Source organism: Phyllobates terribilis, unplaced genomic scaffold (genome assembly GCF_046119375.1).
Source record: "Phyllobates terribilis strain yellow unplaced genomic scaffold, ASM4611937v1 Scaffold_11__3_contigs__length_659146591, whole genome shotgun sequence".
In the NCBI taxonomy this organism is placed as follows: domain Eukaryota; kingdom Metazoa; phylum Chordata; class Amphibia; order Anura; family Dendrobatidae; genus Phyllobates; species Phyllobates terribilis.
Window position 1 is genome coordinate 647,775,357 of NW_027362771.1, and position 25,575 is coordinate 647,800,931.

General features: G+C 43.2%; 1 protein-coding gene across 3 annotated transcripts in view; it reads left to right on the forward strand.

Annotated features, from left to right (window-relative positions):
- Positions 1–282: 282 nt before the first annotated feature.
- Positions 283–25,575, forward strand: part of LOC141167172 (chloride channel protein ClC-Kb-like) — a 103,121-nt gene continuing 77,828 nt past the window's right edge. Inside the window, exons 1-11 of one of the 3 annotated variants that reach the window (XM_073654581.1) lie at positions 283–641; positions 5,690–5,818; positions 8,387–8,515; positions 9,082–9,221; positions 9,312–9,389; positions 9,614–9,692; positions 9,833–9,958; positions 10,039–10,123; positions 10,412–10,513; positions 11,314–11,401; positions 11,479–11,661. In XM_073654581.1, coding sequence (XP_073510682.1) covers positions 443–641; positions 5,690–5,818; positions 8,387–8,515; positions 9,082–9,221; positions 9,312–9,389; positions 9,614–9,692; positions 9,833–9,958; positions 10,039–10,123; positions 10,412–10,513; positions 11,314–11,401; positions 11,479–11,661 — 1,338 coding nt within the window. In that variant the 5' untranslated portion in view covers positions 283–442. Of the gene's footprint in view, positions 642–3,090; positions 4,295–5,689; positions 5,819–8,386; positions 8,516–9,081; positions 9,222–9,311; positions 9,390–9,613; positions 9,693–9,832; positions 9,959–10,038; positions 10,124–10,411; positions 10,514–11,313; positions 11,402–11,478; positions 11,662–25,575 lie in introns of those variants that run through there. The other 2 variants (XM_073654580.1, XM_073654582.1) reach the window with 2 other exon arrangements.

The window sequence follows — 25,575 nt, forward strand, 5'->3', positions numbered from 1 at the left end:
GGTCTCTCTCAGGAGCCGGCGGTGGTCTCGGGAGCCGGCGGTGGTCTCGGGAGCCGGCAGTGGTCTCGGGAGCCGGCGGTGGTCTCGGGAGCCGCTGGGTGGTCTCAGGAGCCGGCGGTGGTCTCGGGAGCCGGCAGTGGTCTCGGGAGCCGGCGGTGGTCTCGGGAGCCGGCGGTGGTCTCAGGAGCCGGCGGTGGTCTCTCTCAGGAGCCGGCGGTGGTCTCGGGAGCCGGCGGTGGTCTCGGGAGCCGCTGGGTGGTCTCTCTCAGGAGCCGGCGTCCCTCCCGGGATCTCCCCGGTGCCTCTTCTCTCCGCGGCTCAGGTGGGCGCAGCAGACCGGAGCCGGCTTGTTGTCCGCTGAGGGCAGGGCGCAGGTGTGGCCTCCTCCTCCTCCCAGGTATATATAGCGGTGTGTGAGGGTGAATGGTCAGATGCAGACACCATGTCTGAGGGGAAGGAGCAGAGTGACCGGGGGGCCGAGAAGCTGGTGACCCTGGAGCCCCCCGAGACCAAGGGCCGGAGAGCGGAGAGTAAAGCGGAGAGCGAGATGACGGAGAGCGAGGCGTACTCCTACCTGCCGAAAGAGAAGGAGCCGACCACCCTCCTCATCATCGGCCAGAGGGTCCGCACCTGCACGAGACGTGAGCCACCGCCGTTCATATCCACATGGGGGGCCGTCATTATAATATCCACATGGGGGGTCCGTCATTATAATATCCACATGGGGGGTCCGTCATTATAATATCCACATGGGGGGCCGTCATTATAATATCCACATGGGGGGTCCGTCATTATAATATCCACATGGGGGGCCGTCATTATAATATCCACATGGGGGGTCCGTCATTATAATATCCACATGGGGGGCCGTCATTATAATATCCACATGGGGGGCCGTCATTATAATATCCACATGGGGGGCCGTCATAATATCCACATGGGGGGCCGTCATTATAGTATCCATGTGGGGGGTCTGCCATCATAATAGCCACATGGGGGGTCCGTCATTATAATATCCACATGGGGGGAGTCCATCATAATAGCCACATGGGGGGTCCGTCATTATAATATCCACATGGGGGGAGTCCATCATAATATCCACATGGGGGGAGTCCATCATAATATCCACATGGGGGGAGTCCATTATAATAGCCACATGGGGGGTCTGTCATTATAATATCCACATGGGGGGAGTCCATTATAATATCCACATGGGGGGAGTCCATTATAATATCCACATGGGGGGAGTCCATCATAATATCCACATGGGGGGAGTCCATCATAATATCCACATGGGGGGAGTCCATCATAATAGCCACATGGGGGGTCTGTCATTATAATATCCACGTGGGGGGCCGTCATTATAGTATCCATGTGGGGGGTCTGTCATTATAGTATCCATGTGGGGGGTCTGCCATCATAATATCCACATGGGGGGGAGTCCATCATAATAGCCACATGGGGGGTCCGTCATTATAATATCCATCTGGGGGTCGTCATTATAATATCCACATGGGGGGAGTCCATTATAATATCCACATGGGGGGGGGGGGGGGGGGGAGTCCATCATAATAGCCACATGGGGGGTCTGTCATTATAATATCCACGTGGGGGGCTGTCATTATAGTATCCATGTGGGGGGTCTGTCATTATAGTATCCATGTGGGGGGTCTGTCATTATAGTATCCATGTGGGGGGTCTGCCATCATAATATCCACATGGGGGGGGGGAGTCCATCATAATAGCCACATGGGGGGTCCGTCATTATAATATCCATCTGGGGGTCGTCATTATAATATCCACATGGGGGGGGAGTCCATTATAATATCCACATGGGGGGGAGTCCATCATAATATCCACATGGGGGGGGAGTCCATCATAATAGCCACATGGGGGGTCCGTCATTATAATATCCATCTGGGGGTCGTCATTATAATATCCACATGGGGGGAGTCCATCATAATAGCCACATGGGGGGTCCGTCATTATAATATCCATCTGGGGGTCGTCATTATAATATACACATGGGGGGTCCGTCATTATAATATCCACATGGGGGGAGTCCATCATAATAGCCACATGGGAGGTCCGTCATTATAATAGCCACATGGGGGGTCCGTCATTATAATAGCCACATGGGGGGTCCGTCATTATAATATCCACATGGGGGGAGTCCATCATAATAGCCACATGGGTGGTCCGTCATTATAATATCCACATGGGGGCCATCATTATAATATCCACATGGGGTCTGTCATTATAATATCCACATGGGGGGTCTGTCATTATAATATCCACATCGGGGGGGTCTGTCATTATAATATCCACATCGGGGGGGTCTGTCATTATAATATCCACATCGGGGGGGTCTGTCATTATAATTGCCACATGGGGGGAGTCCATCATAATAGCCACATGGGGGGTCCGTCATTAGAATATCCACATGGGGGGTCCGTCATTAGAATATCCACATGGGGGATCTGTCATTATAATATCCACATCGGGGGGTCTGTCATTATAATATCCACATCGGGGGTCTGTCATAATATCCACATCGGGGGGGTCTGTCATTATAATTTCCACATGGGGGGTCCGTCATTAAAATTTCCACATGGGGGGAGTCCATCATAATAGCCACATGGGGGGTCCGTCATTATAATATCCACATGGGGGATCTGTCATTATAATATCCACAAGGGGGGTCCGTCATTATAATGTCCACATGGGGGGGGTCCATCATAATATCCACATGGGGGTCCATCATTATAATAGCCACATGGGGGAGTCCATCATAATAGCCACATGGGGGAGTCCATCATAATAGCCACATGGGGGGTCCATCATTATAATATCCACATGGGGGGTCCGTTGTCATAGTATCCACATGGGGGGTCCGTCATTCTAATATCCACATGGGGCGTCTGTCAATATAATATCCACAACATGGGGGGTCTGTCATTATAATATTCACATGGGGATCTGTCATTATAATATACACGGGGGGGGTCCGTCATTATAATATCCACATGGGGGGGTCCATCATTATAATATTCACATGGGGATCTGTCATTATAATATACACAGGGGGGTCCGTCATAATATCCACATGGGGGGTCCATCATTATAATATCCACATGGGGGGTCCATCATTATAATATCCACATTGAGGGTCTGTCATTATAATATCCACATGTGGGGTCAGTCATTATAATATCCACATGTAGGGGTCTGTCATTATAATATCCACATGGGGGTCCGTCATAATATCCACATCGGGGGTCCGTCATTATAATATCGCAAGGGAGAGAGGAAAGAAACAATGCAAAAAGGGGATATTCACACCAAATAGCCGAAAGTATACAAATTTATTCAAGAAAGATCAGTGCACAGACTAATGAGCGAAAAGACCCCGAGCACAAAACTAACGCCTGAGAACCAAAGCTGCATCACAGAACATCACCACCCCAAGGCGTCCGTATAGGGGGGTGCGTGCAAGAAAGGAGTCTCCGTCACACAGGGGACATGGACAAATCCTACAAGGAAATGTATAAGAAGCCCACCCAAAGGGAGAAGGGATGTGCCTCTACGGAGGAGTCAGACTATATACCACAAGTACTACCTGCTAGACCTAACAAAATGGGACCTAGCAGCGTAGGAGGGGAAAGGGAGACCTGGACATGGGGAGAACCCACGCGTATCGCCGACTAGCGGCTTCATCAGGGCTGGCGAAGAGTAGAGGATCTGGGAAGTGATAATCTCTAGGAACTGCAAGAGCAGTAAACCTGTAGACAAGTCACCTGATGAGCTAGGTCTTTACTGTAAGAGCTGTGAATCTGTCACCTTAGGAGTTGATTCTTTTTTCTAAGAGCCATGCAGTGGAGTAGTGAAGTTACCTCCAGCTGCTTTTTTTACTGTAAGAGCTGTGAATATTTGGAGTAGTCACCTTGGGAGTTGGTTCTTTACTGTAAAAGCTGTAAATCTGTGCAGAAGTTACCTTAGGGGTTGGTTCTTTTTTGTAAGAGCTGTGAATCTGTTGAATAGTCTCCTCCAGAAATGGTGCTTTACTATAAGTGTGGTGACTATATGGGGTAGAAGATGGTTTTAGAATGACTATTTCCAGCCCCAGATCCTGGTAAAGCTCCTGTGAAGTCATAGTCAGTCAGGGCCAAAAAACAGAAATGTAAATGTTAGGCCAAGGACACAGTGAGATAAAACAGGAGATCTGAAGAAATCCAGGACCGCTGTCCGCTCTGGACCTCGAGAACCCACTGGAAGCAAAGTGCCTCAACTACAGGTCAGAAAATTCAGAAGAATCCTACATGGATAAACATGACCCTCTGAAGGAGAAAGGAAACTCAAGGAGGTCATGTTTTCCTCATACCGCCCTCCTGCAATCCTCCTGACTTCCTTCCATCCACATGTCTTCCTCATACCGCCCTCCTGCCATCCTCCTTCCAACTTCTTTCCATCCTCCGGCATTCTTCATACCGCCTTCCTGCCATCCTCTTTCTGTCTTCCTTCCATCCTCCTGCCTTCCTCATACCGCCCTCCTGCCATCCTCCTCCTGACTTCTTTCCATCCTCCTACCTTCCTCATACCTCTCTCCTGCCATCCTCCTGACTTCCTTCCATCATCCAGCATTCCTCATGCTGCCCTCCTGCCATCCTCCTGACTTCCTTCCATCCTCCGGCATTCCTCATGCTGCCCTCCTGCCATCCTCCTGACTTCCTTCCATCCTCCTGCCTTCCTCAAACCGCCCTCCTGTCATCTTCCTGACTTTCTTCCATCTACATGTCTTCCTCATACCGCCCTCCCGTCATCCTCCTTCCGACTTCTTTCCATCCTCCTGCCTTCCTCATACCACCCTCCTGCCATACTCGTGTCTTCCTTCCATCCTCCTGCCTTCATCCTACCGCCCTCCTGCCATCCTCCTTCTGACTTCCTTCCATCCTCCTGCCATCTTCCTGACTTCCTTCCATCCTCCTGCCTTCCTCATACCGCCCTCCTGACTTCCTTCCATCCTCCTGCCTTCCTCATACCGCCCTCCTGACTTCCTTCCATCCTCCTGCCTTCCTCATACCGCCCTCCTGCCTTCCTCATACCGCCCTCCTGCCATCCTCTTTCTGCCTTCCTCCTGCCGCCTTTCTGCCTTCCTCCTGCCGCCTTTCTGCCTTCCTCCTGCTGTTCTCCTGCCATCTTTCTGCCTTCCTCCTGCCGCCTTTCTGCCTTCCTCCTGCTGTTCTCCTGCCATCTTTCTGCCTTCCTCCTCCTGCCGTCCTTCTGCCTTCCTCCTCCTGCCTTCCTGCTCCTGCCGTCCTTCTGCCTTCCTCCTCCTGCCGCCTTTCTGCCTTCCTCCTCCTGCCGCCTTTCTGCCTTCCTCCTCCTGCCGCCTTTCTGCCTTCCTCCTCCTGCCGCCTTTCTGCCTTCCTCCTCCTGCCGTCCTTCTGCCTTCCTCCTCCTGCCGTCCTTCTGCCTTCCTCCTCCTGCCGTCCTTCTGCCTTCCTCCTCCTGCCGTCCTTCTGCCTTCCTCCTCCTGCCGTCCTTCTGCCTTCCTCCTCCTGCCGCCGTTGTGCATCACCAGGATTACATTTAGCACTTGTACCATTATTCTGCAGACACTTTGTATTGTTGTAATAGATTAGTGACCATTATACTGTTGTCCAAACATCCAATGATTTTTGCATTTTAGCTGTGGGTAAGGTCCTGCGGAGGGCGCTGCAGCGATTCGGAGAAGATTGGATTTTCCTGTTGTTGCTGGGGATCAGTATGGCAACAATCAGCTTTGGACTGGATGTGACTATTGCCAAATTACAGCGAGGTGGGTAACGCCGCACCCATTGTCCACAGCCATAACCATAACTTGGCCTACCGGACATGAGCACTACTGACTGATCTGGACTGATTAGAATCATAGAATCATAGAATGGTAGAGTTGGAAGGGACCTCCTGGGTCATCTGGTCCAACCCCCTGCTCAAAGCAGGATTCACTAAATCATCTCAGACAGATGTCTGTCCAGCCTCTGTTTGAAGACGTCCATTGAAGGGGAACTCACCACCTCTCGTGGCAGCCTGTTCCACTCATTAATCACCCTAACTGTCAAAAAGTTTTTTCTAATATCTAATCTGTGTCTCCTCCCATTTAGTTTCATCCCATTGCTTCTAGTCTTTCCTTGTGCAAAAGAGAATAAAGATGATCCTTCTACAATGTGACAGCCCTTGACATATTTGTAGACAGCTATTAAGTCTCCTCTCAGTCTTCTTTTTTGCAAGCTAACCATTCCCAAATCCTGCAACCGTTCCTCATAGGACATGGTTTGCAGACCAGTCACCATTCTGGTCGCTCTTCTCTGAACTTGCTCCAGTTTGTCTATGTCTTTTTTAAAATGTGGTGCCCAAAACTGTACACAGTATTCCAGATGAGGTCTGACCAAAGAGGAGTAAAGACCAATAATGACTTCACGTGATCTAGACTGTATGCTTCTGTTAATACATCCCAGAATTGTATTTGCCTTTTTTGCTGCTGCATCACACTGTTGACTCATGTTCAGTCTATGATCTATTAGTATACCTAAGTCTTTTTCACATGTACTGTTGCTTAGCTCTATTCCTCCCATTCTGTATATGCTTTTTTCATTTTTATTGCCCAGATGTAGTACTTTGCATTTTTCCCTGTTAAAAACCATTCTGTTGGTTGCTGCCCACTGCTCCAGTTTATTTAGGTCTTTTTGAATCCTCTCTCTCTCTTCTCTAGTATTAGCTATCCCTCCTAGCTTTGTGTCATCAGCAAATTTAATCAGTTTACCCTCAATTCCTTCATCTAAATCATTGATAAAGATGTTGAACAATACAGGTCCCAGGACGGAGCCCTGTGGTACCCCACTTGAGACATTCATCCAGCTGGATGTGAAGCCATTTACAATCACCCTTTGAGTCCGATCACTAAGCCAGTTATGAATCCACCTAACAGTTGCCTGGTCCATTGCATACTTGGTCATTTTTTCAATAAGGATGGTGTGAGATACTTTGTCAAATGCTTTGCTGAAGTCAAGATATACTATATCTACAGCATTTCCCTGATCCACCCAGTCAGTGATTCTGTCATAGAAGGAAATTAAGTTAGTCTGACATGACTTGTTAGTTATAAACCCATGCTGACTCTGGTTAATCACTTCATTCTTATCCAGGTACTTACATACATGTTGTTTAATAATTTGTTCAAAGATCTTTCCTGGTATAGAAGTCAGACTCACCGGCCTATAGTTCCCTGGGTCCACCTTCTTCCCCTTTTTGAAGATAGGAACAACATTTGCTCTTCTCCAGTCTTCTGGGACTTCTCCTGTTCTCCAAGAATTTTCAAAGATTATGGAGAGTGGTTCTAAAATTTCTTCTACGATCTCCTTCAGTACTCTGGGGTGTAATTCATCTGGACCTGGAGACTTGAACTCATTTATGTTAGCTAAATATTCCCTCACAATCTTTCTGTTTACAGATAACTTGGATTCTTCTATTCCTTTAAAAGGACAGTGAAGATCAGTTGATGTTACATTTTCTTTCTGAGAGAAAACAGATGCAAAATAGGAATTAAAAACTTTGGCCTTCTCCACATCCTCTCTTACCATTTCTCCATTTTCATCCTGTAAAAATCCTATAGCATCTTTGACTTTTCTTTTACTTTTGACATACCCCCAAAATCCTTTTTTATTGCTTTTGACATCTCTTGCAAGCCTTAATTCATTGTCAGCTTTAGCTAACCTGATACATGCCCTGCAGGATCTGCAGACTGCATTATAATCTTCTTTAGATATGCCTCCCTCTTTCCATTTAATAAACATTTCTTTCTTTCTTTTTAGCATGTGTTTAAGTTCTGTGTTCATCCATCCTGGTTTCCTTAAATGCTTCCCATTCTTCCTACTTTTCGGGATTGTTAACGATTGTGCTTTGAGAATCTCATTTTTAAAAATTTCCCATCCTTCCTGGACATTTTTGTCCTTAAGGACATCCAGCCATTGGATCCCTCCTATTCTCTTTCTGAGTCTCTTAAAATCTGCCTTTCTAAAATCTAACCTTGAAGTTTGAGTCTTCACTCAGTCAGTCAGGACCCCCCATTAATAGTCAAACAGTGCACGACACTGCAGTCTTGTGTCTCATGCCCCTCGTTGTATGCTCTGCCCGATAAATGCTTTGCCCACCACACCCTAGAGACCCCCCTATGACAATGACATGCATGCTGAAAGTGTTTATGGAGAGGCCGGTTTATGGCCGGCGTTCTGTAGTGGCCGCTGTATATACGGACCTTCTACCAGATATTTATATATAGGTCATATGACTGTAACACTAGAGATATTACAGCCCCCTGGATCTAACATGGACCCTTATATCTCCGCAGTCAACCTGTGGGTGTACGATGCTCTCGACCAGTACCGATACTTACAGTACTTCTCCTGGGTGCTGTACCACACTCTCCTCATGGCTGTATCTGCCGGCGTTGCCAAATATATTGCTCCACAAGCTGCAGGTAATCGGCCAAATCTAAGAATACATGAAGCCATAACTCCCAGATGCAGTGGGTCAGTCCTGAATTTGGAGATGTGTCCCGGGAGGTCGCGGTATGTCTTGCCTTCAACTGTATCTGTGTCCTCAGGGCAGGATGGTGGAGCAGGGAGCTGACAATTCTCTGCTCCACCACGTAGAGACTGCAGGACCGGCTGGGACCTCAATTACTGAGGAACAGGCAAATAGGATGCTTGTGTGAGGACCACCATGGGGGGACTGTGGGGGAATTGTACTGTGGGGAGGAGGGCATTATTCTATGTTTAGAGGGCTGTGAGGCATTCTAGTGTGTGGAGGGCATAGTATATAGCATTGTGTGTGGCAGGTGTAATGGGGGCCTCAGACTGTGTGGGGGACCTCGATAGGCATTGTACTGTCTGTGGTGAGCATAGCAGTATTGTATCGTGTCGGACACTTAAGATACCTGTGCACTCTCCTAAGTTTCAGGGCTGGAATTGTGATGAGGCGCCTCCCCATGTTGGGTCACACAATTGCAGCCATACAATAAAACTCTGCCGTCTTGTTCTGCAGGATCTGGAATCCCGGAAATTAAGGTCACCTTGCGTGGAGTTGTCCTCGCAGAATTCTTTACTTTTCGAACATTTATTGCCAAGTTGATTGGAGTCACGTGCACGCTGGCTGCTGGCAGCACCATATTTCTAGGCAAAGTGGTATGTGCAGCAATAAATGCTGAAGCGGTACAGGGCAGGGATGGTGGAGACGTGCAGACATGAGAGCGCTTTGTGTCCATCTCTCCGCAGGGACCCTTCGTGCACATGGCCACCATACTTGCCACCCTTCTAGGAAGACTGATGGTGAAACTTGTTGGCGCTAAAGAGGTGAGGAGTCGTGCGCGTCGATATCGCGTTGTGTGTGACCCTGGTGTATTACAGCCTGGAGTAGGGTCAGAGCAGACATGGCCGCTTCCTTTCTGTAATCGCTGTTTTCAAACTCTTCAGCCTCTGAGGACTCCATGGTCAGGATAATGGGGGGCTGACACGGATCGTCTCCTGATACTTTTTGGGTTCATGGACCCTTATAATCCGATTCATTTTTGCTTCAGAACCCAAGTCGGAAGTACGAACTTCTGATTGCCGGGGCTGCGGTTGGGGTCGCCTGCTGCTTCGTGGCTCCTGTAGGAGGTCAGTGGCCATAATAACAATGATGTCTGACGTTTCATGTCTATGACCTGACAGTGGTTGTAAATGTACCGGTCCAGATGCCGCTGGTTGAGTATAGACCCGATGATCTGTACACAGTCGTGTTACTGTCTCTTCCCCAGGGGTCCTCTTCAGCATAGAAGCAACAGCGACGCATTTTGCGGTGCGCAATTACTGGCGCGGCTTTTTTGCGGCAACCTGTGCGGCTCTGATGTTCCGGCTTTTGGCAGTGACTAATAGCGAGAAGGGTGAGTTCTGCAGATCGGCGGACTGGGTGTCCACCAGATAAACAGTGATAATTACATTCATCTTTCCCGCTCTACTGTAGAGACGGTCGCCATCCTCTTTAGTACCAATTGGCGGGTTGAGTTTCCCTTCGATCTCCCAGAATATTTGTCTTATGCCATCCTGGGGTGAGTATTTGTAGGGGCACATCCACTGTTGGGGGGGGTGGGTGAGACACATTCTCATTTGTGAAGCAGAGTGGTGGATTTGGTGGACATGTCGGCCTCCTGATCATCCGGAAAATATGATAACCAAAGAAGAAAATGACCAAAAATCCCCAGTTACTGGAGTCCCCAGAGACCGGGCAGCCTGAAACGTACTACTAATCTCAGCCACATTGCCATCTATCTGTGCCATGTGAGCGTCCCATGCTCCACACTGAACAGTACCCTCACTTTGTGTTGCTTCTGTCGCAGGGTGGTCTGCGGTTGTGTCTGCTGCGTCTACCTGTATATCCACCGCGTCACACTGGTTTTCATCAGTACTAATGAACGGATAGGAAAGTTCCTGAGGAACAAGTAAGTGTCGCTCTATCCCAACACCCTGGCTCCATACAACTAATCATCTGCAGGAGATGGGGATCTGGCATCTCAGATTTTGGGACGCCAATTGTTTAGTTCATCCAATAGCATCTAAGCTCCATGGGGGGGGGGGGGGGGGGGGGGCTTTATATTGCTAGTGGGATCCAAACATGGTCATAACTGGGTTGTTTGGATACGGTCACCGGCTGCTATAAGATTCCAGAATTGGTCCAGCCCATCAACATTAAGACCATAGGTGAGGGAAATGAGCTATGTAAACCAAAAGCGATTGTTCGTTGAGCAAATCATAAGAACAGTCAACATCTCCCGCCCCAAGAACAATCCTTCAGATTCTTGATTGAAAAAAAATATTTCAAGAAAGATCATTTATTTCATCGCCCGCTGTCACTGAATGTGTATGGCCTGGATGAATGACTGTAGGAACGATCAGAACGACCCTTCACCAGGGAATCACTGGCGTTATGTTATGTGTATGGCCACATCAGGTTCAGGCCGTACGAGGATTTGAGAGATGAGAATTTCACGTCATTGGGGAAGTCTTGAATTTCTTGAGTAGTTTTGTCCATCAGATGTGGCAGAAGGTTCTCCACCGTCTGCACGTTGCGCGGCTCAATCTATATTTTCAGTCGTGACCTTGAGGCATTTTTAAATGTTGCACATTCAAAGCTGGGTCTTCCACATGGTCAAGAAGAAGACGTAGAACTTTCCCCAGCCTTCATCTTCCTCTGCCACTATCACACCGGAGAAGAATGACCGCTCCTCCCTTTGTGTTGCAGTAAGATCGTCTATGCCGTGTTTGTTGCCGTAGTGTTGGCCAGCATCACCTTCCCACATGGATTTGGCCAGTACATGGGTGGGACGCGGGTGAGTGTTAACAGGTGACTCCACATATAAGGTGAGAGATCCGTGGCCACCTGCTGAATGTCGCCTCCTCTATACAGCTGACTATGAAAGAACATCTGGAGACGTTCTTCAACAATATCACCTGGGGCGTGGAGGAAAAGTCCATGGTGTTGAATGAGTCCCGCCAACCTCCCAACCCCACCTATGACGACAACTGGCTACAGTGGACGCACCCGCAGCTGTCCTCTGTAGAGAAGCTCGCCATCTTCATCGTTCTCAAAGTAAGTAGCTTCGCTGGTAAATATCCGTCCTGCTCCGAGTTCTGCAGGGAGAAACACTGAGCACAGATCTTATCCTATGACTCTGTGAGTCCAGACAAAAACCAGCAATCATCTGCCCGATACTGTGCGCTGGTCAGTACTGATCATACGGTTACATCCAGATTATGGGAAGTCATTAGGTCAATCCCGAGTGCTGTACTTATAGGTGCAGCTGCCACAAAGGATCCACAAAGTCGTTACAGGAACCCAAAATGTATCTGCATCTGGATGGGATGTTCACAGCGCTGTGGATTTTTGTAATGTGTATGGTATATGTGTATTCTGTATATACAGTGGGTACGGAAAGTATTCAGACCCCTTTAAATTTTTCACTGAAATCTCACATGGTCATAAGTATTCAGACCCTTTGCTCAGTATTGAGTAGAAGCCCCCTTTTGAGCTAGTATAGCCATGAGTCTTCTTGGTAATGATGCAACAAGTTTTTCACACCTGGATTTGGGGATCCTCGGCCATTCTTCCTTGCAGATCCTCTCCAGTTCCGTCAGGTTGGATGGTGAACGTTGGTAGACAGCCATTTTCAGGTCTCTCCAGAGATTCTCAATTGGGTTTAGGTCAGGGCTCTGGCTGGGCCAGTCAAGAATGGTCACAGAGTTGTTCTGAAGCCGCTCCTTTGTTATTTTAGCTGTGTGCTTAGGGTCATTGTCTTGTTGGAAGGTGAACCTTCGGCCAAGTCTGAGGTCCAGAGCACTCTGGAAGAGGTTTTCATCCAGGATATCTCTGTACTTGGCCGCATTCATGTTTCCTCCATTTGCAACCAGTCGTCCTGTCCCTGCAGCTGAAAAACACCCCCATAGCATGATGCTGCCACCACCATGTTTCACTGTTGGGATTGTATTGGGCAGGTGATGCAGTGCCTAGTTTTCTCCACACATACCGCTTAGAATTATCACCAAAAAGTTCTATCTTCGTCTCATCAGACCAGAGAATCTTATTTCTCATAGTCTGGGAGTCCTTCATGTGTTTTTAGGCAAACTCTATGCGGCCTTTCATATGTCTTGCACTGAGGAGAGGCTTCCATCCGGCCACTCTGCCATAAAGGCCCGACTGGTGGAGGGCTGCAGTGATAGTTGACTTTGTGTGACTTTCTCCCATCTCCCTACTGCATCTCTGGAGCTCAGCCACAGTGATCTTGGGGTTCTTCTTTACCTCTCTCACCAAGGCTCTTCTCCCACGATTGCTCAGTTTGGCTGGATGACCAGGTCTAGGAAGACTTCTGGTGGTCCCAAACTTCTTCCATTTAAGGATTATGGAGGCCACTGTGCTGTTAGGAACCTTGAGTAATACAGAAATTCTTTTATAACCTTGGCCAGATCTGTGCCTTGCCACAATTCTGTCTCTGAGCTCCTTGGGCAGTTCCTTTGAGCTCATGATTCTCCTTTGGTCTGACATGCACTGTGAGCTGTGAGGTCTTATATAGACAGGTGTGCGCCTTTCCAAATCAAGCCCTATCAGTTTAATTAAACACAGTTGGACTCCAATGAAGGAGTAGAACCATCTCAAGGAGGATCACAAGGAAATGGACAGCATGTGACTTAAATATGAGTGTCTGAGCAAAGGGTCTGAATACTTATGACCATGTGAGATTTCAGTTTTTCTTCTTTAATAACTTTGCAAAACTTTCTACATTTCTGTTTTTTTCAGTCCAGATGGGGTGCAGAGTGGACTATAATGAGAAAAAAATGAACATTATAGAATTTACCAAATGGCTGCAATGAAATAAAGAGTGAAAAATGTAAAGGGGTCTGAATACTTTCCGTACCCACTGTATATGGATATTCTGTAAATATTCTGTGTGTGATACATGTAGATATTCTGTGTGTGATGCATGTGGATATTCTGTAGATATTCTGTGTGTGATACATGTAGATATTCTGTGTGTGATACATGTGGATATTCTGTAGATATTCTGTGTGTGATACATGTGGATATTCTGTGTGTGATACATGTGGATATTCTGTAGATATTCTGTGTGTGATACATGTGGATATTCTGTGTGTGATACATGTGGATATTCTGTAGATATTCTGTGTGTGATACATGTGGATATTCTGTGTGTGATACATGTGGATATTCTGTAGATATTCTGTGTGTGATACATGTGGATATTCTGTAGATATTCTGTGTGTGATACATGTGGATATTCTGTGTGTGATACATGTGGATATTCTGTAGATATTCTGTGTGTGATACATGTGGATATTCTGTAGATATTCTGTGTGTGATACATGTGGATATTCTGTAGATATTCTGTGTGTGATACATGTGGATATTCTGTGTGTGATACATGTGGATATTCTGTAGATATTCTGTGTGTGATACATGTGGATATTCTGTGTGTGATACATGTGGATATTCTGTGTGTGATACATGTGGATATTCTGTAGATATTCTGTGTGTGATACATGTGGATATTCTGTGTGTGATACATGTGAATATTCTGTAGATATTCTGTGTGTGATACATGTGGATATTCTGTGTGTGATACATGTGAATATTCTGTGTGTGATACATGTGGATATTCTGTAGATATTCTGTGTGTGATACATGTGGATATTCTGTGTGTGATACATGTGGATATTCTGTAGATAATCTGTGTGTGATACATGTACAGTGCTGGCCAAAAGTATTAGCACCCCTGCAATTCTGTCAGATAATACTCAGTTTCTTCCTGAAAATGATTGCAATCACAAATTCTTTGGTATTATTCTCTTCATTTAATTTGTCTTCAATGAAAAAAACACAAAAAGAATTGTCCTAAAGCCAAATTGGATATAATTCCACACCAAACCTAAAAAAGGGGGTGGACAAAAGTATTGGCACCCTTTGAAAAATCCTGTGATGCTTCTGTAATTGGTGTAATTATCAGCACCTGTAACTTACCTGTGGCACCTAACAGCTGTTGGCAATAACTAAATCACACTTGCAGCCAGTTAACATGGATTAAAGTTGACTCAACCTCTATCCTGTGTCCTTGTGTGACCACATTGAGCATGGAGAAAAGAAAGAAGACCAAAGAACTGTCTGAGGACTTGAGAAACCAAATTGTGAGGAAGCATGAGCAATCTCAAGGCTACAAGTCCATCTCCAAAGACCTGAATGTTCCTGTGTCTTCCGTGCGCAGTGTCAGTGTAAAGCCCATGGCCCTGTGGCTAACCTCCCTAGATGTGGACGGAAAAGAAAAATTGATGAGAGATTTCAACGCAAGATTGTGCGGATGGTGGATAAAGAACCTCAACTAACATCCAAACAAGTTCAAGCTGCCCTGAAGTCCGAGGGTACAACAGTGTCAACCCGTACTATCCGTTGGCGTCTGAATGAAAAGGGACTGTATGGTAGGATACCCAGGAAGACCCCACTTCTTACCCCGAGACATAAAAAAGCCAGGCTGGAGTTTGCCAGAACTTACCTGAGAAAGACTAAAACGTTTTGGAAGAATGTTCTCTGGTCAGATGAGACAAAAGTAGATGGGAAAAAGCATCAACAGAGTGTACAGGAAAAAAAAAAAGAGGCATTCAAAGAAAATAACACGGTCCCTACAGTCAAACATGGCGGAGGTTCCCTGATGTTTTGGGGTTGCTTTGCTGCCTCTGGCACTGGACTGCTTGACCGTGTGCATGGCATTATGAAGTCTGAAGACTACCAACAAATTTTGCAGCATAATGTAGGGCCCAGTGTGAGAAAGCTGGGTCTCCCTCAGAGGTCATGGGTCTTCCAGCAGGACAATGACCCAAAACACACTTCCAAAAGCACTATAAAATGGTTTGAGAGAAAGCACTGGAGACTTCTAAGGTGGCCAGCAATGAGTCCAGACCTGAATCCCATAGAACACCTGTGGAGAGATCTCAAAATGGCAGTTTGGAGAAGGAACCCTTCAAATATCAGGGACCTGGAGCAGTTTGCCAAAGAAGAATGGTCTACAATTCCAGCAGAGCCTTGTAAGAAACTCATTGATGGTTACCGGAAGCGGTTGTTCCCAGTTATTTTGGCTAAAGGTTGTGCAACCAAGTATTAGGCTGAGGGTGCCAATACTTTTGTCCGGCCCTTTTTTGGAGTTTTGTGTGAAATGATCAATGATTTGATTTTTGCTTCTTTCTCTTTTGTGTTTTTTCCTTGCAAGCAAATTAAATGAAGAGAATAAGACCAAAGAATTTGTGATTGCAATCATTTTCAGGAAGAAACTGAGTATTATCTGACAGAATTACAGGGGTGCCAATACTTTTGGCCAGCACTGTAGATATTCTGTGTGTGATACATGTAGATATTCTGTAGATATTCTGTGTGTGATACATCTGGATATTCTGTAGATATTCTGTGTGTGATACATGTAGATATTCTGTGTGTGATACATGTGGATATTCTGTGTGTGATACATGTGGATATTCTGTAGATATTCTGTGTGTGATACATGTGGATATTCTGTGTGTGATACATGTGGATATTCTGTAGATATTCTGTGTGTGATACATGTGGATATTCTGTAGATATTCTGTGTGTGATGCATGTGGATATTCTATGTGTGATACATGTGGATATTCTGTGTGTGATACATGTGGATATCCTGTGTGTGATACATGTGGATATTCTGTAGATATTCTGTGTGTGATACATGTGGATATTCTGTGTGTGATACATGTGGATATTCTGTGTGTGATACATGTGTATATTCTGTAGATATTCTGTGTGTGATACATGTGGATATTCTGTGTGTGATACATGTGGATATTCTGTAGATATTCTGTGTGTGATACATGTGGATATTCTGTAGATATCCTGTGTGTGATACATGTGGATATTCTGTAGATATTCTGTGTGTGATGCATGTGGATATTCTATGTGTGATACATGTGGATATTCTGTGTGTGATACATGTGGATATCCTGTGTGTGATACATGTGGATATTCTGTAGATATTCTGTGTGTGATACATGTGGATATTCTGTGTGTGATACATGTGGATATTCTGTGTGTGATACATGTGGATATTCTGTGTGTGATACATGTGGATATTCTGTGTGTGATACATGTGGATATTCTGTGTGTGATTCATGTATACATTCTGTAGATATTCTGTGTGTGATATATGTGGATATTCTGTAGATATTCTGTGTGTGATACATGTGGATATTCTGTAGATATTCTGTGTGTGATACATGTGGATATTCTGTAGATATTCTGTGTGTGATACATGTGGATATTCTGTAGATATTCTGTGTGTGATACATGTGGATATTCTGTGTGTGATACATGTGGATATTCTGTAGATATTCTGTGTGTGATACATGTGGATATTCTGTGTGTGATACATGTGGATATTCTGTAGATATTCTGTGTGTGATACATGTGGATATTCTGTAGATATTGTGTGTGTGATACATGTGGACATTGTGTGTGTGATGCATGTGGATATTCTGTGTGTGATACATGTGGATATTCTGTAGATATTCTGTGTGTGATACATGTAGATATTCTGTGTGTGTGATGCATGTGGATATTCTGTGTGTGATGCATGTGGATATTCTGTGTGTGATACATGTGGATATTCTGTGTGTGATACATGTGGATATTCTGTAGATATTGTGTGTGTGATACATGTGGACATTGTGTGTGTGATGCATGTGGATATTCTGTGTGTGATACATGTGGATATTCTGTAGATATTCTGTGTGTGATACATGTAGATATTCGGTGTGGGTGATACATGTGGATATTCTGTAGATATTCTGTGTGTGATACATGTGGATATTCTGTAGATATTCTGTGTGTGATACATGTGGATATTCTGTAGATATTCTGTGTGTGATACATGTGGATATTCTGTAGATATTCTGTGTGTGATACATGTGGATATTCTGTAGATATTCTGTGTGTGATACATGTGGATATTCTGTAGATATTCTGTGTGTGATACTTGTGGATATTCTGTAGATATTCTGTGTGTGATACATGTGGATATTCTGTAGATATTCTGTGTGTGATACATGTGGATATTCTGTGTGTGATACATGTGGATATTCTGTAGATATTGTGTGTGTGATACATGTGGACATTGTGTGTGTGATGCATGTGGATATTCTGTGTGTGATACATGTATACATTCTGTAGATATTCTGTGTGTGATATATGTGGATATTCTGTAGATATTCTGTGTGTGATACATGTGGATATTCTGTAGATATTCTGTGTGTGATACATGTGGATATTCTGTAGATATTCTGTGTGTGATACATGTGGATATTCTGTAGATATTCTGTGTGTGATACATGTGGATATTCTGTGTGTGATACATGTGGATATTCTGTAGATATTCTGTGTGTGATACATGTGGATATTCTGTAGATATTCTGTGTGTGATACATGTGGATATTCTGTGTGTGATACATGTGGATATTCTGTTTGTGATACAAGTATATATTCTGTAGATATTCTGTGTGTGATACATGTGGATATTCTGTGTGTGATACATGTGGATATTCTGTGTGTGATACATGTGGACATTCTGTGTGTGATACATGTGGATATTCTGTGTATATTCTGTGTGTGATACATGTGGATATTCTGTGTGTGATACATGTGGATATTCTGTAGTTATTCTGTGTGTGATGCATGTGGATATTCTGTAGATATTCTGTGTGTGATACATGTGGATATTCTGTAGATATCCTGTGTGTGATACATGTGGATATTCTGTGTGTGATACATGTGGATATTCTGTGTGTGATACATGTGGATATTCTGTGTGTGATACATGTGGATATTCTGTGTGTGATGCATGTGGATATTCTGTGTGTGATACATGTGGATATTCTGTGTGTGATACATGTGGATATTCTGTAGATATTGTGTGTGTGATACATGTGGACATTGTGTGTGTGATGCATGTGGATATTCTGTGTGTGATACATGTGGATATTCTGTAGATATTCTGTGTGTGATACATGTAGATATTCTGTGTGTGTGATGCATGTGGATATTCTGTGTGTGATGCATGTGGATATTCTGTGTGTGATACATGTGGATATTCTGTAGATATTATGTGTGTGATACATGTGGATATTCTGTGTGATACATGTGGATATTCTGTGTGTGATACATGTGGATATTCTGTGTGTGATACATGTGGATATTCTGTGTGTGATACATGTGGATATTCTGTGTGTGATACATGTGGATATTCTGTGTGTGATACATGTGGATATTCTGTGTGTGATACATGTGGATATTCTGTAGATATTCTGTGTGTGATACATGTGGATATTCTGTGTGTGATACATGTGGATATTCTGTTTGTGATACAAGTATATATTCTGTAGATATTCTGTGTGTGATACATGTGGATATTCTGTGTGTGATACATGTGGACATTCTGTGTGTGATACATGTGGACATTCTGTGTGTGATACATGTGGACATTCTGTGTGTGATACATGTGGATATTCTGTGTATATTCTGTGTGTGATACATGTGGATATTCTGTAGATATCCTGTGTGTGATACATGTGGATATTCTGTGTGTGATACATGTGGATATTCTGTAGTTATTCTGTGTGTGATGCATGTGGATATTCTGTAGATATTCTGTGTGTGATACATGTGGATATTCTGTAGATATCCTGTGTGTGATACATGTGGATATTCTGTGTGTGATACATGTGGATATTCTGTGTGTGATACATGTGGATATTCTGTGTGTGATACATGTGGATATTCTGTGTGTGATACATGTGGATATTCTGTAGATATTCTGTGTGTGATACATGTACAGTGCTGGCCAAAAGTATTAGCACCCCTGCAATTCTGTCAGATAATACTCAGTTTCTTCCTGAAAATGATTGCAATCACAAATTCTTAGGTCTTATTCTCTTCATTTAATTTGTCTTCAATGAAAAAAACACAAAAAGAATTGTCCTAAAGCCAAATTGGATATAATTCCACACCAAACCTAAAAAAGGGGGTGGACAAAAGTATTGGCACCCTTTGAAAAATCCTGTGATGCTTCTGTAATTGGTGTAATTATCAGCACCTGTAACTTACCTGTGGCACCTAACAGCTGTTGGCAATAACTAAATCACACTTGCAGCCAGTTAACATGGATTAAAGTTGACTCAACCTCTGTCCTGTGTCCTTGTGTGACCACATTGAGCATGGAGAAAAGAAAGAAGACCAAAGAACTGTCTGAGGACTTGAGAAACCAAATTGTGAGGAAGCATGAGCAAACTCAAGGCTACAAGTCCATCTCCAAAGACCTGAATGTTCCTGTGTCTTCCGTGCGCAGTGTCAGTGTAAAGACCATGGCCCTGTGGCTAACCTCCCTAGATGTGGACGGAAAAGAAAAATTGATGAGAGATTTCAACGCAAGATTGTGTGGATGGTGGATAAAGAACCTCGACTAACATCCAAACAAGTTCAAGCTGCCCTGAAGTCCGAGGGTACAACAGTGTCAACCCTTACTATCTGTCGACGTCTGAATGAAAAGGGACTGTATGGTAGGATACCCAGGAAGACCCCACTTCTTACCCCGAGACATAAAAAAGCCAGGCTGGAGTTTGCCAGAACTTACCTGAGAAAGCCTAAAACGTTTTGGAAGAATGTTCTCTGGTCAGATGAGACAAAAGTAGATGGGGAAAAAGCAGCAACAGAGTGTACAGGAAAAAAAAGAGGCATTCAAAGAAAAGAACACGGTCCCTACAGTCAAACATGGCGGAGGTTCCCTGATGTTTTGGGGTTGCTTTGCTGCCTCTGGCACTGGACTGCTTGACCGTGTGCATGGCATTATGAAGTCTGAAGACTACCAACAAATTTTGCAGCATAATGTAGGGCCCAGTGTGAGAAAGCTGGGTCTCCCTCAGAGGTCATGGGTCTTCCAGCAGGACAATGACCCAAAACACACTTCCAAAAGCACTATAAAATGGTTTTAGAGAAAGCACTGGAGACTTCTAAGGTGGCCAGCAATGAGTCCAGACCTGAATCCCATAGAACACCTGTGGAGAGATCTCACAATGGCAGTTTGGAGAAGGCACCCTTCAAATATCAGGGACCTGGAGCAGTTTGCCAAAGAAGAATGGTCTACAATTCCAGCAGAGCCTTGTAAGAAACTCATTGATGGTTACCGGAAGCGGTTGTACCCAGTTATTTTGGCTAAAGGTTGTGCAACCAAGTATTAGGCTGAGGATGCCAATACTTTTGTCCGGCCCTTTTTTGGAGTTTTGTGTGAAATGATCAATGATTTTATTTTTGCTTCTTTCTCTTGTGTTTTTTCCTTGCAAGCAAATTAAATGAAGAGAATAAGACCAAAGAATTTGTGATTGCAATCATTTTCAGGAAGAAACTGAGTATTATCTGACAGAATTGCAGGGGTGCCAATACTTTTGGCCAGCACTGTAGATATTCTGTGTGTGATACATGTAGATATTCTGTGTGTGATACATGTAGATATTCTGTGTATGATACATGTGGATATTCTGTAGATATTCTGTGTGTGATACATCTGGATATTCTGTAGATATTCTGTGTGTGATACATGTAGATATTCTGTGTGTGATACATGTGGATATTCTGTGTGTGATACATGTGGATATTCTGTAGATATTCTGTGTGTGATACATGTGGATATTCTGTAGATATTCTGTGTGTGATACATGTGGATATTCTGTGTGTGATACATGTGGATATTCTGTGTGTGATACATGTGGATATTCTGTGTGTGATACATGTGGATATTCTGTGGATATTCTGTGTGTGATACATGTGGATATTCTGTAGATATCCTGTGTGTGATACATGTAGATATTCTGTGTGAGATACATGTGGATATTCTGTGTGAGATACATGTGGATATTCTGTATATATTCTGTGTGTGATACATGTGGATATTCTGTAGATATTCTGTGTGTGATACATGTGGATATTGTGTGTGTGATACATGTGGATATTGTGTGTGTGATACATGTGGATATTGTGTGTGTGATACATGTAGATATTCTGTGTGTGATACATGTGGATATTCTGTAGATATCCTGTGTGTGATACATGTAGATATTCTGTGTGTGATACATGTGGATATTCTGTGTGAGATACATGTGGATATTCTGTATATATTCTGTGTTTGATACATGTGGATATTCTGTAGATATTCTGTGTGTGTGATACATGTGGATATTCTGTAGATATTATGTGTGTGTGATACATGTGGATATTCTGTGGATATTCTGTGTGTGATACATGTGGATATTCTGTGTGTGATACATGTGGATATTCTGTGTGTGATACATGTGGATATTCTGTAGATATTCTGTGTGTGATACATGTGGATATTCTGTGTGTGATACATGTGGATATTCTGTAGATATTCTGTGTGTGATACATGTGGATATTCTGTGTGTGATACACACAGAATATCTACAGAATATCCACATGTATCACACACAGAATATCCACATGTATCACACACAGAATATCTACAGAATATCCACATGTATCACACACAGAATATCTACAGAATATCCACATGTATCACACACAGAATATTCACATGTATCACACACAGAATATCCACATGTATCACACACAGAATATCTACAGAATATCCACATGTGATACATGTGGATATTCTGTGTGTGATACATGTGGATATTCTGTAGATATTCTGTGTGTGATACATGTAGATATTCTGTGTGTGATACATGTGGATATTCTGTAGATATTCTGTGTGTGATACATGTAGATATTCTGTGTGTGATACATGTAGATATTCTGTGTGAGATACATGTGGATATTCTGTGTGTGATACATGTGGATATTCTGTAGATATTCTGTGTGTGATACATGTGGATATTCTGTGTGTGATACATGTAGATATTCTGTGTGTGATACATGTGGATATTCTGTGTGTGATACATGTAGATATTCTGTGTGTGATACATGTGGATATTCTGTGTGTGATACATGTGGATATTCTGTAGATATCCTGTGTGTGATACATGTGGATATTCTGTGTGTGATACATGTGGATATTCTGTGTGTGATACATGTGGATATTCTGTAGATATTCTGTGTGTGATACATGTGGATATTCTGTGTGTGATACAAGTATATATTCTGTGTGTGATACATGTGAATATTCTGTAGACATTCTGTGTGTGATACATGTGGACATTCTGTGTGTGATACATGTGGATATTCTGTGTGTGATACATGTGGATATTCTGTGGATATTCTGTGTATATTATGTGGGTGATACATGTGGATATTCTGTAGATATTCTGTGTGTGATACATGTGGATATTCTGTAGATATCCTGTGTGTGATACATGTGGATATTCTGTGTGTGATACATGTGGATATTCTGTAGATATTCTGTGTGTGATACATGTGGATATTCTGTAGATATTCTGTGTGTGATACATGTGGATATTCTGTGTGTGATACATGTGGATATTCTGTGTGTGATACATGTGGATATTCTGTAGATATTCTGTGTGTGATACATGTGGATATTCTGTGTGTGATACATGTGGATATTCTGTGTGTGATACATGTGGATATTCTGTATGTGATACATGTGGATATTCTGTGTGTGATACATGTGGATATTCTGTGTGTGATACATGTGGATATTCTGTGTGTGATACATGTGGATATTCTGTGTGTGATACATGTGGATATTCTGTGTGTGATACATGTGGATATTCTGTGTGTGATACATGTGGATATTCTGTGTGTGATACATGTGGATATTCTGTAGATATTCTGTGTGTGATACATGTGGATATTCTGTAGATATTCTGTGTGTGATACATGTGGATATTCTGTGTGTGATACATGTGGATATTCTGTAGATATTCTGTGTGTGATACATGTGGATATTCTGTAGATATTCTGTGTGTGATACATGTGGACATTCTGTGTGTGATACATGTGGATATTCTGTGTGTGATACATGTGGATATTCTGTGTGTGATACATGTGGATATTCTGTGTGTGATACATGTGGATATTCTGTAGATATTCTGTGTGTGATACATGTGGATATTCTGTAGATATTCTGTGTGTGATGCATGTAGATATTCTGTGTGTGATGCATGTAGATATTCTGTGTGTGATACATGTGGATATTCTGTATATATTCTGTGTGTGATACATGTGGATATTCTGTAGATATTCTGTGTGTGATACATGTGGATATTCTGTAGATATTCTGTGTGTGATACATGTGGGATACATGTAGATATTCTGTGTGTGATACAAGTGGATATTCTATGTGTGATACATGTGGATATTCTGTGTGTGATGCATGTAGATATTCTGTGTGTGATACATGTGGATATTCTGTATATATTCTGTGTGTGATACATGTGGATATTCTGTAGATATTCTGTGTGTGATACATGTGGATATTCTGTAGATATTCTGTGTGTGATACATGTGGATATTCTGTGTGTGATACATGTGGATATTCTGTATATATTCTGTGTGTGATACATGTGGATATTCTGTAGATATTCTGTGTGTGATACATGTGGATATTCTGTAGATATTCTGTGTGTGATACATGTGGATATTCTGTAGATATTCTGTGTGTGATACATGTGGATATTCTGTAGATATTCTGTGTGTGATACATGTAGATATTCTCTAGATAGTCTGTGTGTGTGATGCATGTGGATATTCTGTGTGTGATACATGTGGATATTCTGTAGATATTCTGTGTGTGTGATGCATGTAGATATTCTGTGTGTGATACATGTGGATATTCTGTGTGTGATACATGTGGATATTCTGTAGATATCCTGTGTGTGATACATGTGGATATTCTGTGTGAGATACATGTGGATATTCTGTATATATTCTGTGTGTGATACATGTGGATATTCTGTAGATATTCTGTGTGTGATACATGTGGATATTCTGTGTGTGATACAAGTGGATATTCTGTAGATATTCTGTGTGTGATACATGTGGATATTCTGTGTGTGATACATGTGGATATTCTGTAGATATTATGTGTGTGTGATACATGTGGATATTCTGTGTGTGATACATGTGGATATTCTGTGTGTGATACATGTGGATATTCTGTGTGTGATACATGTGGATATTCTGTGTGTGATACATGTGGATATTCTGTGTGTGATACAAGTATATATTCTGTGTGTGATACATGTGGATATTCTGTAGATATTCTGTGTGTGATACATGTGGACATTCTGTGTGTGATACATGTGGACATTCTGTGTGATACATGTGGACATTCTGTGTGATACATGTGGACATTCTGTGTGTGATACATGTGGATATTCTGTGTGTGATACATGTGGATATTCTGTGTGTGATACATGTGGATATTCTGTGTGTGATACATGTGGATATTCTGTGTGTGATACATGTGGACATTCTGTGTGTGATACATGTGGATATTCTGTGTGTGATACATGTGGACATTCTGTGTGTGATACATGTGGATATTCTGTGTGTGATACATGTGGATATTCTGTGTGTGATACATGTGGATATTCTGTAGATATTCTGTGTGTGATACATGTGGATATTCTGTGTGTGATACAAGTATATATTCTGTGTGTGATACATGTGGATATTCTGTAGACATTCTGTGTGTGATACATGTGGACATTCTGTGTGTGATACATGTGGATATTCTGTGTGTGATACATGTGGATATTCTGTGGATATTCTGTGTATATTATGTGGGTGATACATGTGGATATTCTGTAGATATTCTGTGTGTGATACATGTGGATATTCTGTAGATATCCTGTGTGTGATACATGTGGATATTCTGTGTGTGATACATGTGGATATTCTGTAGATATTCTGTGTGTGATACATGTGGATATTCTG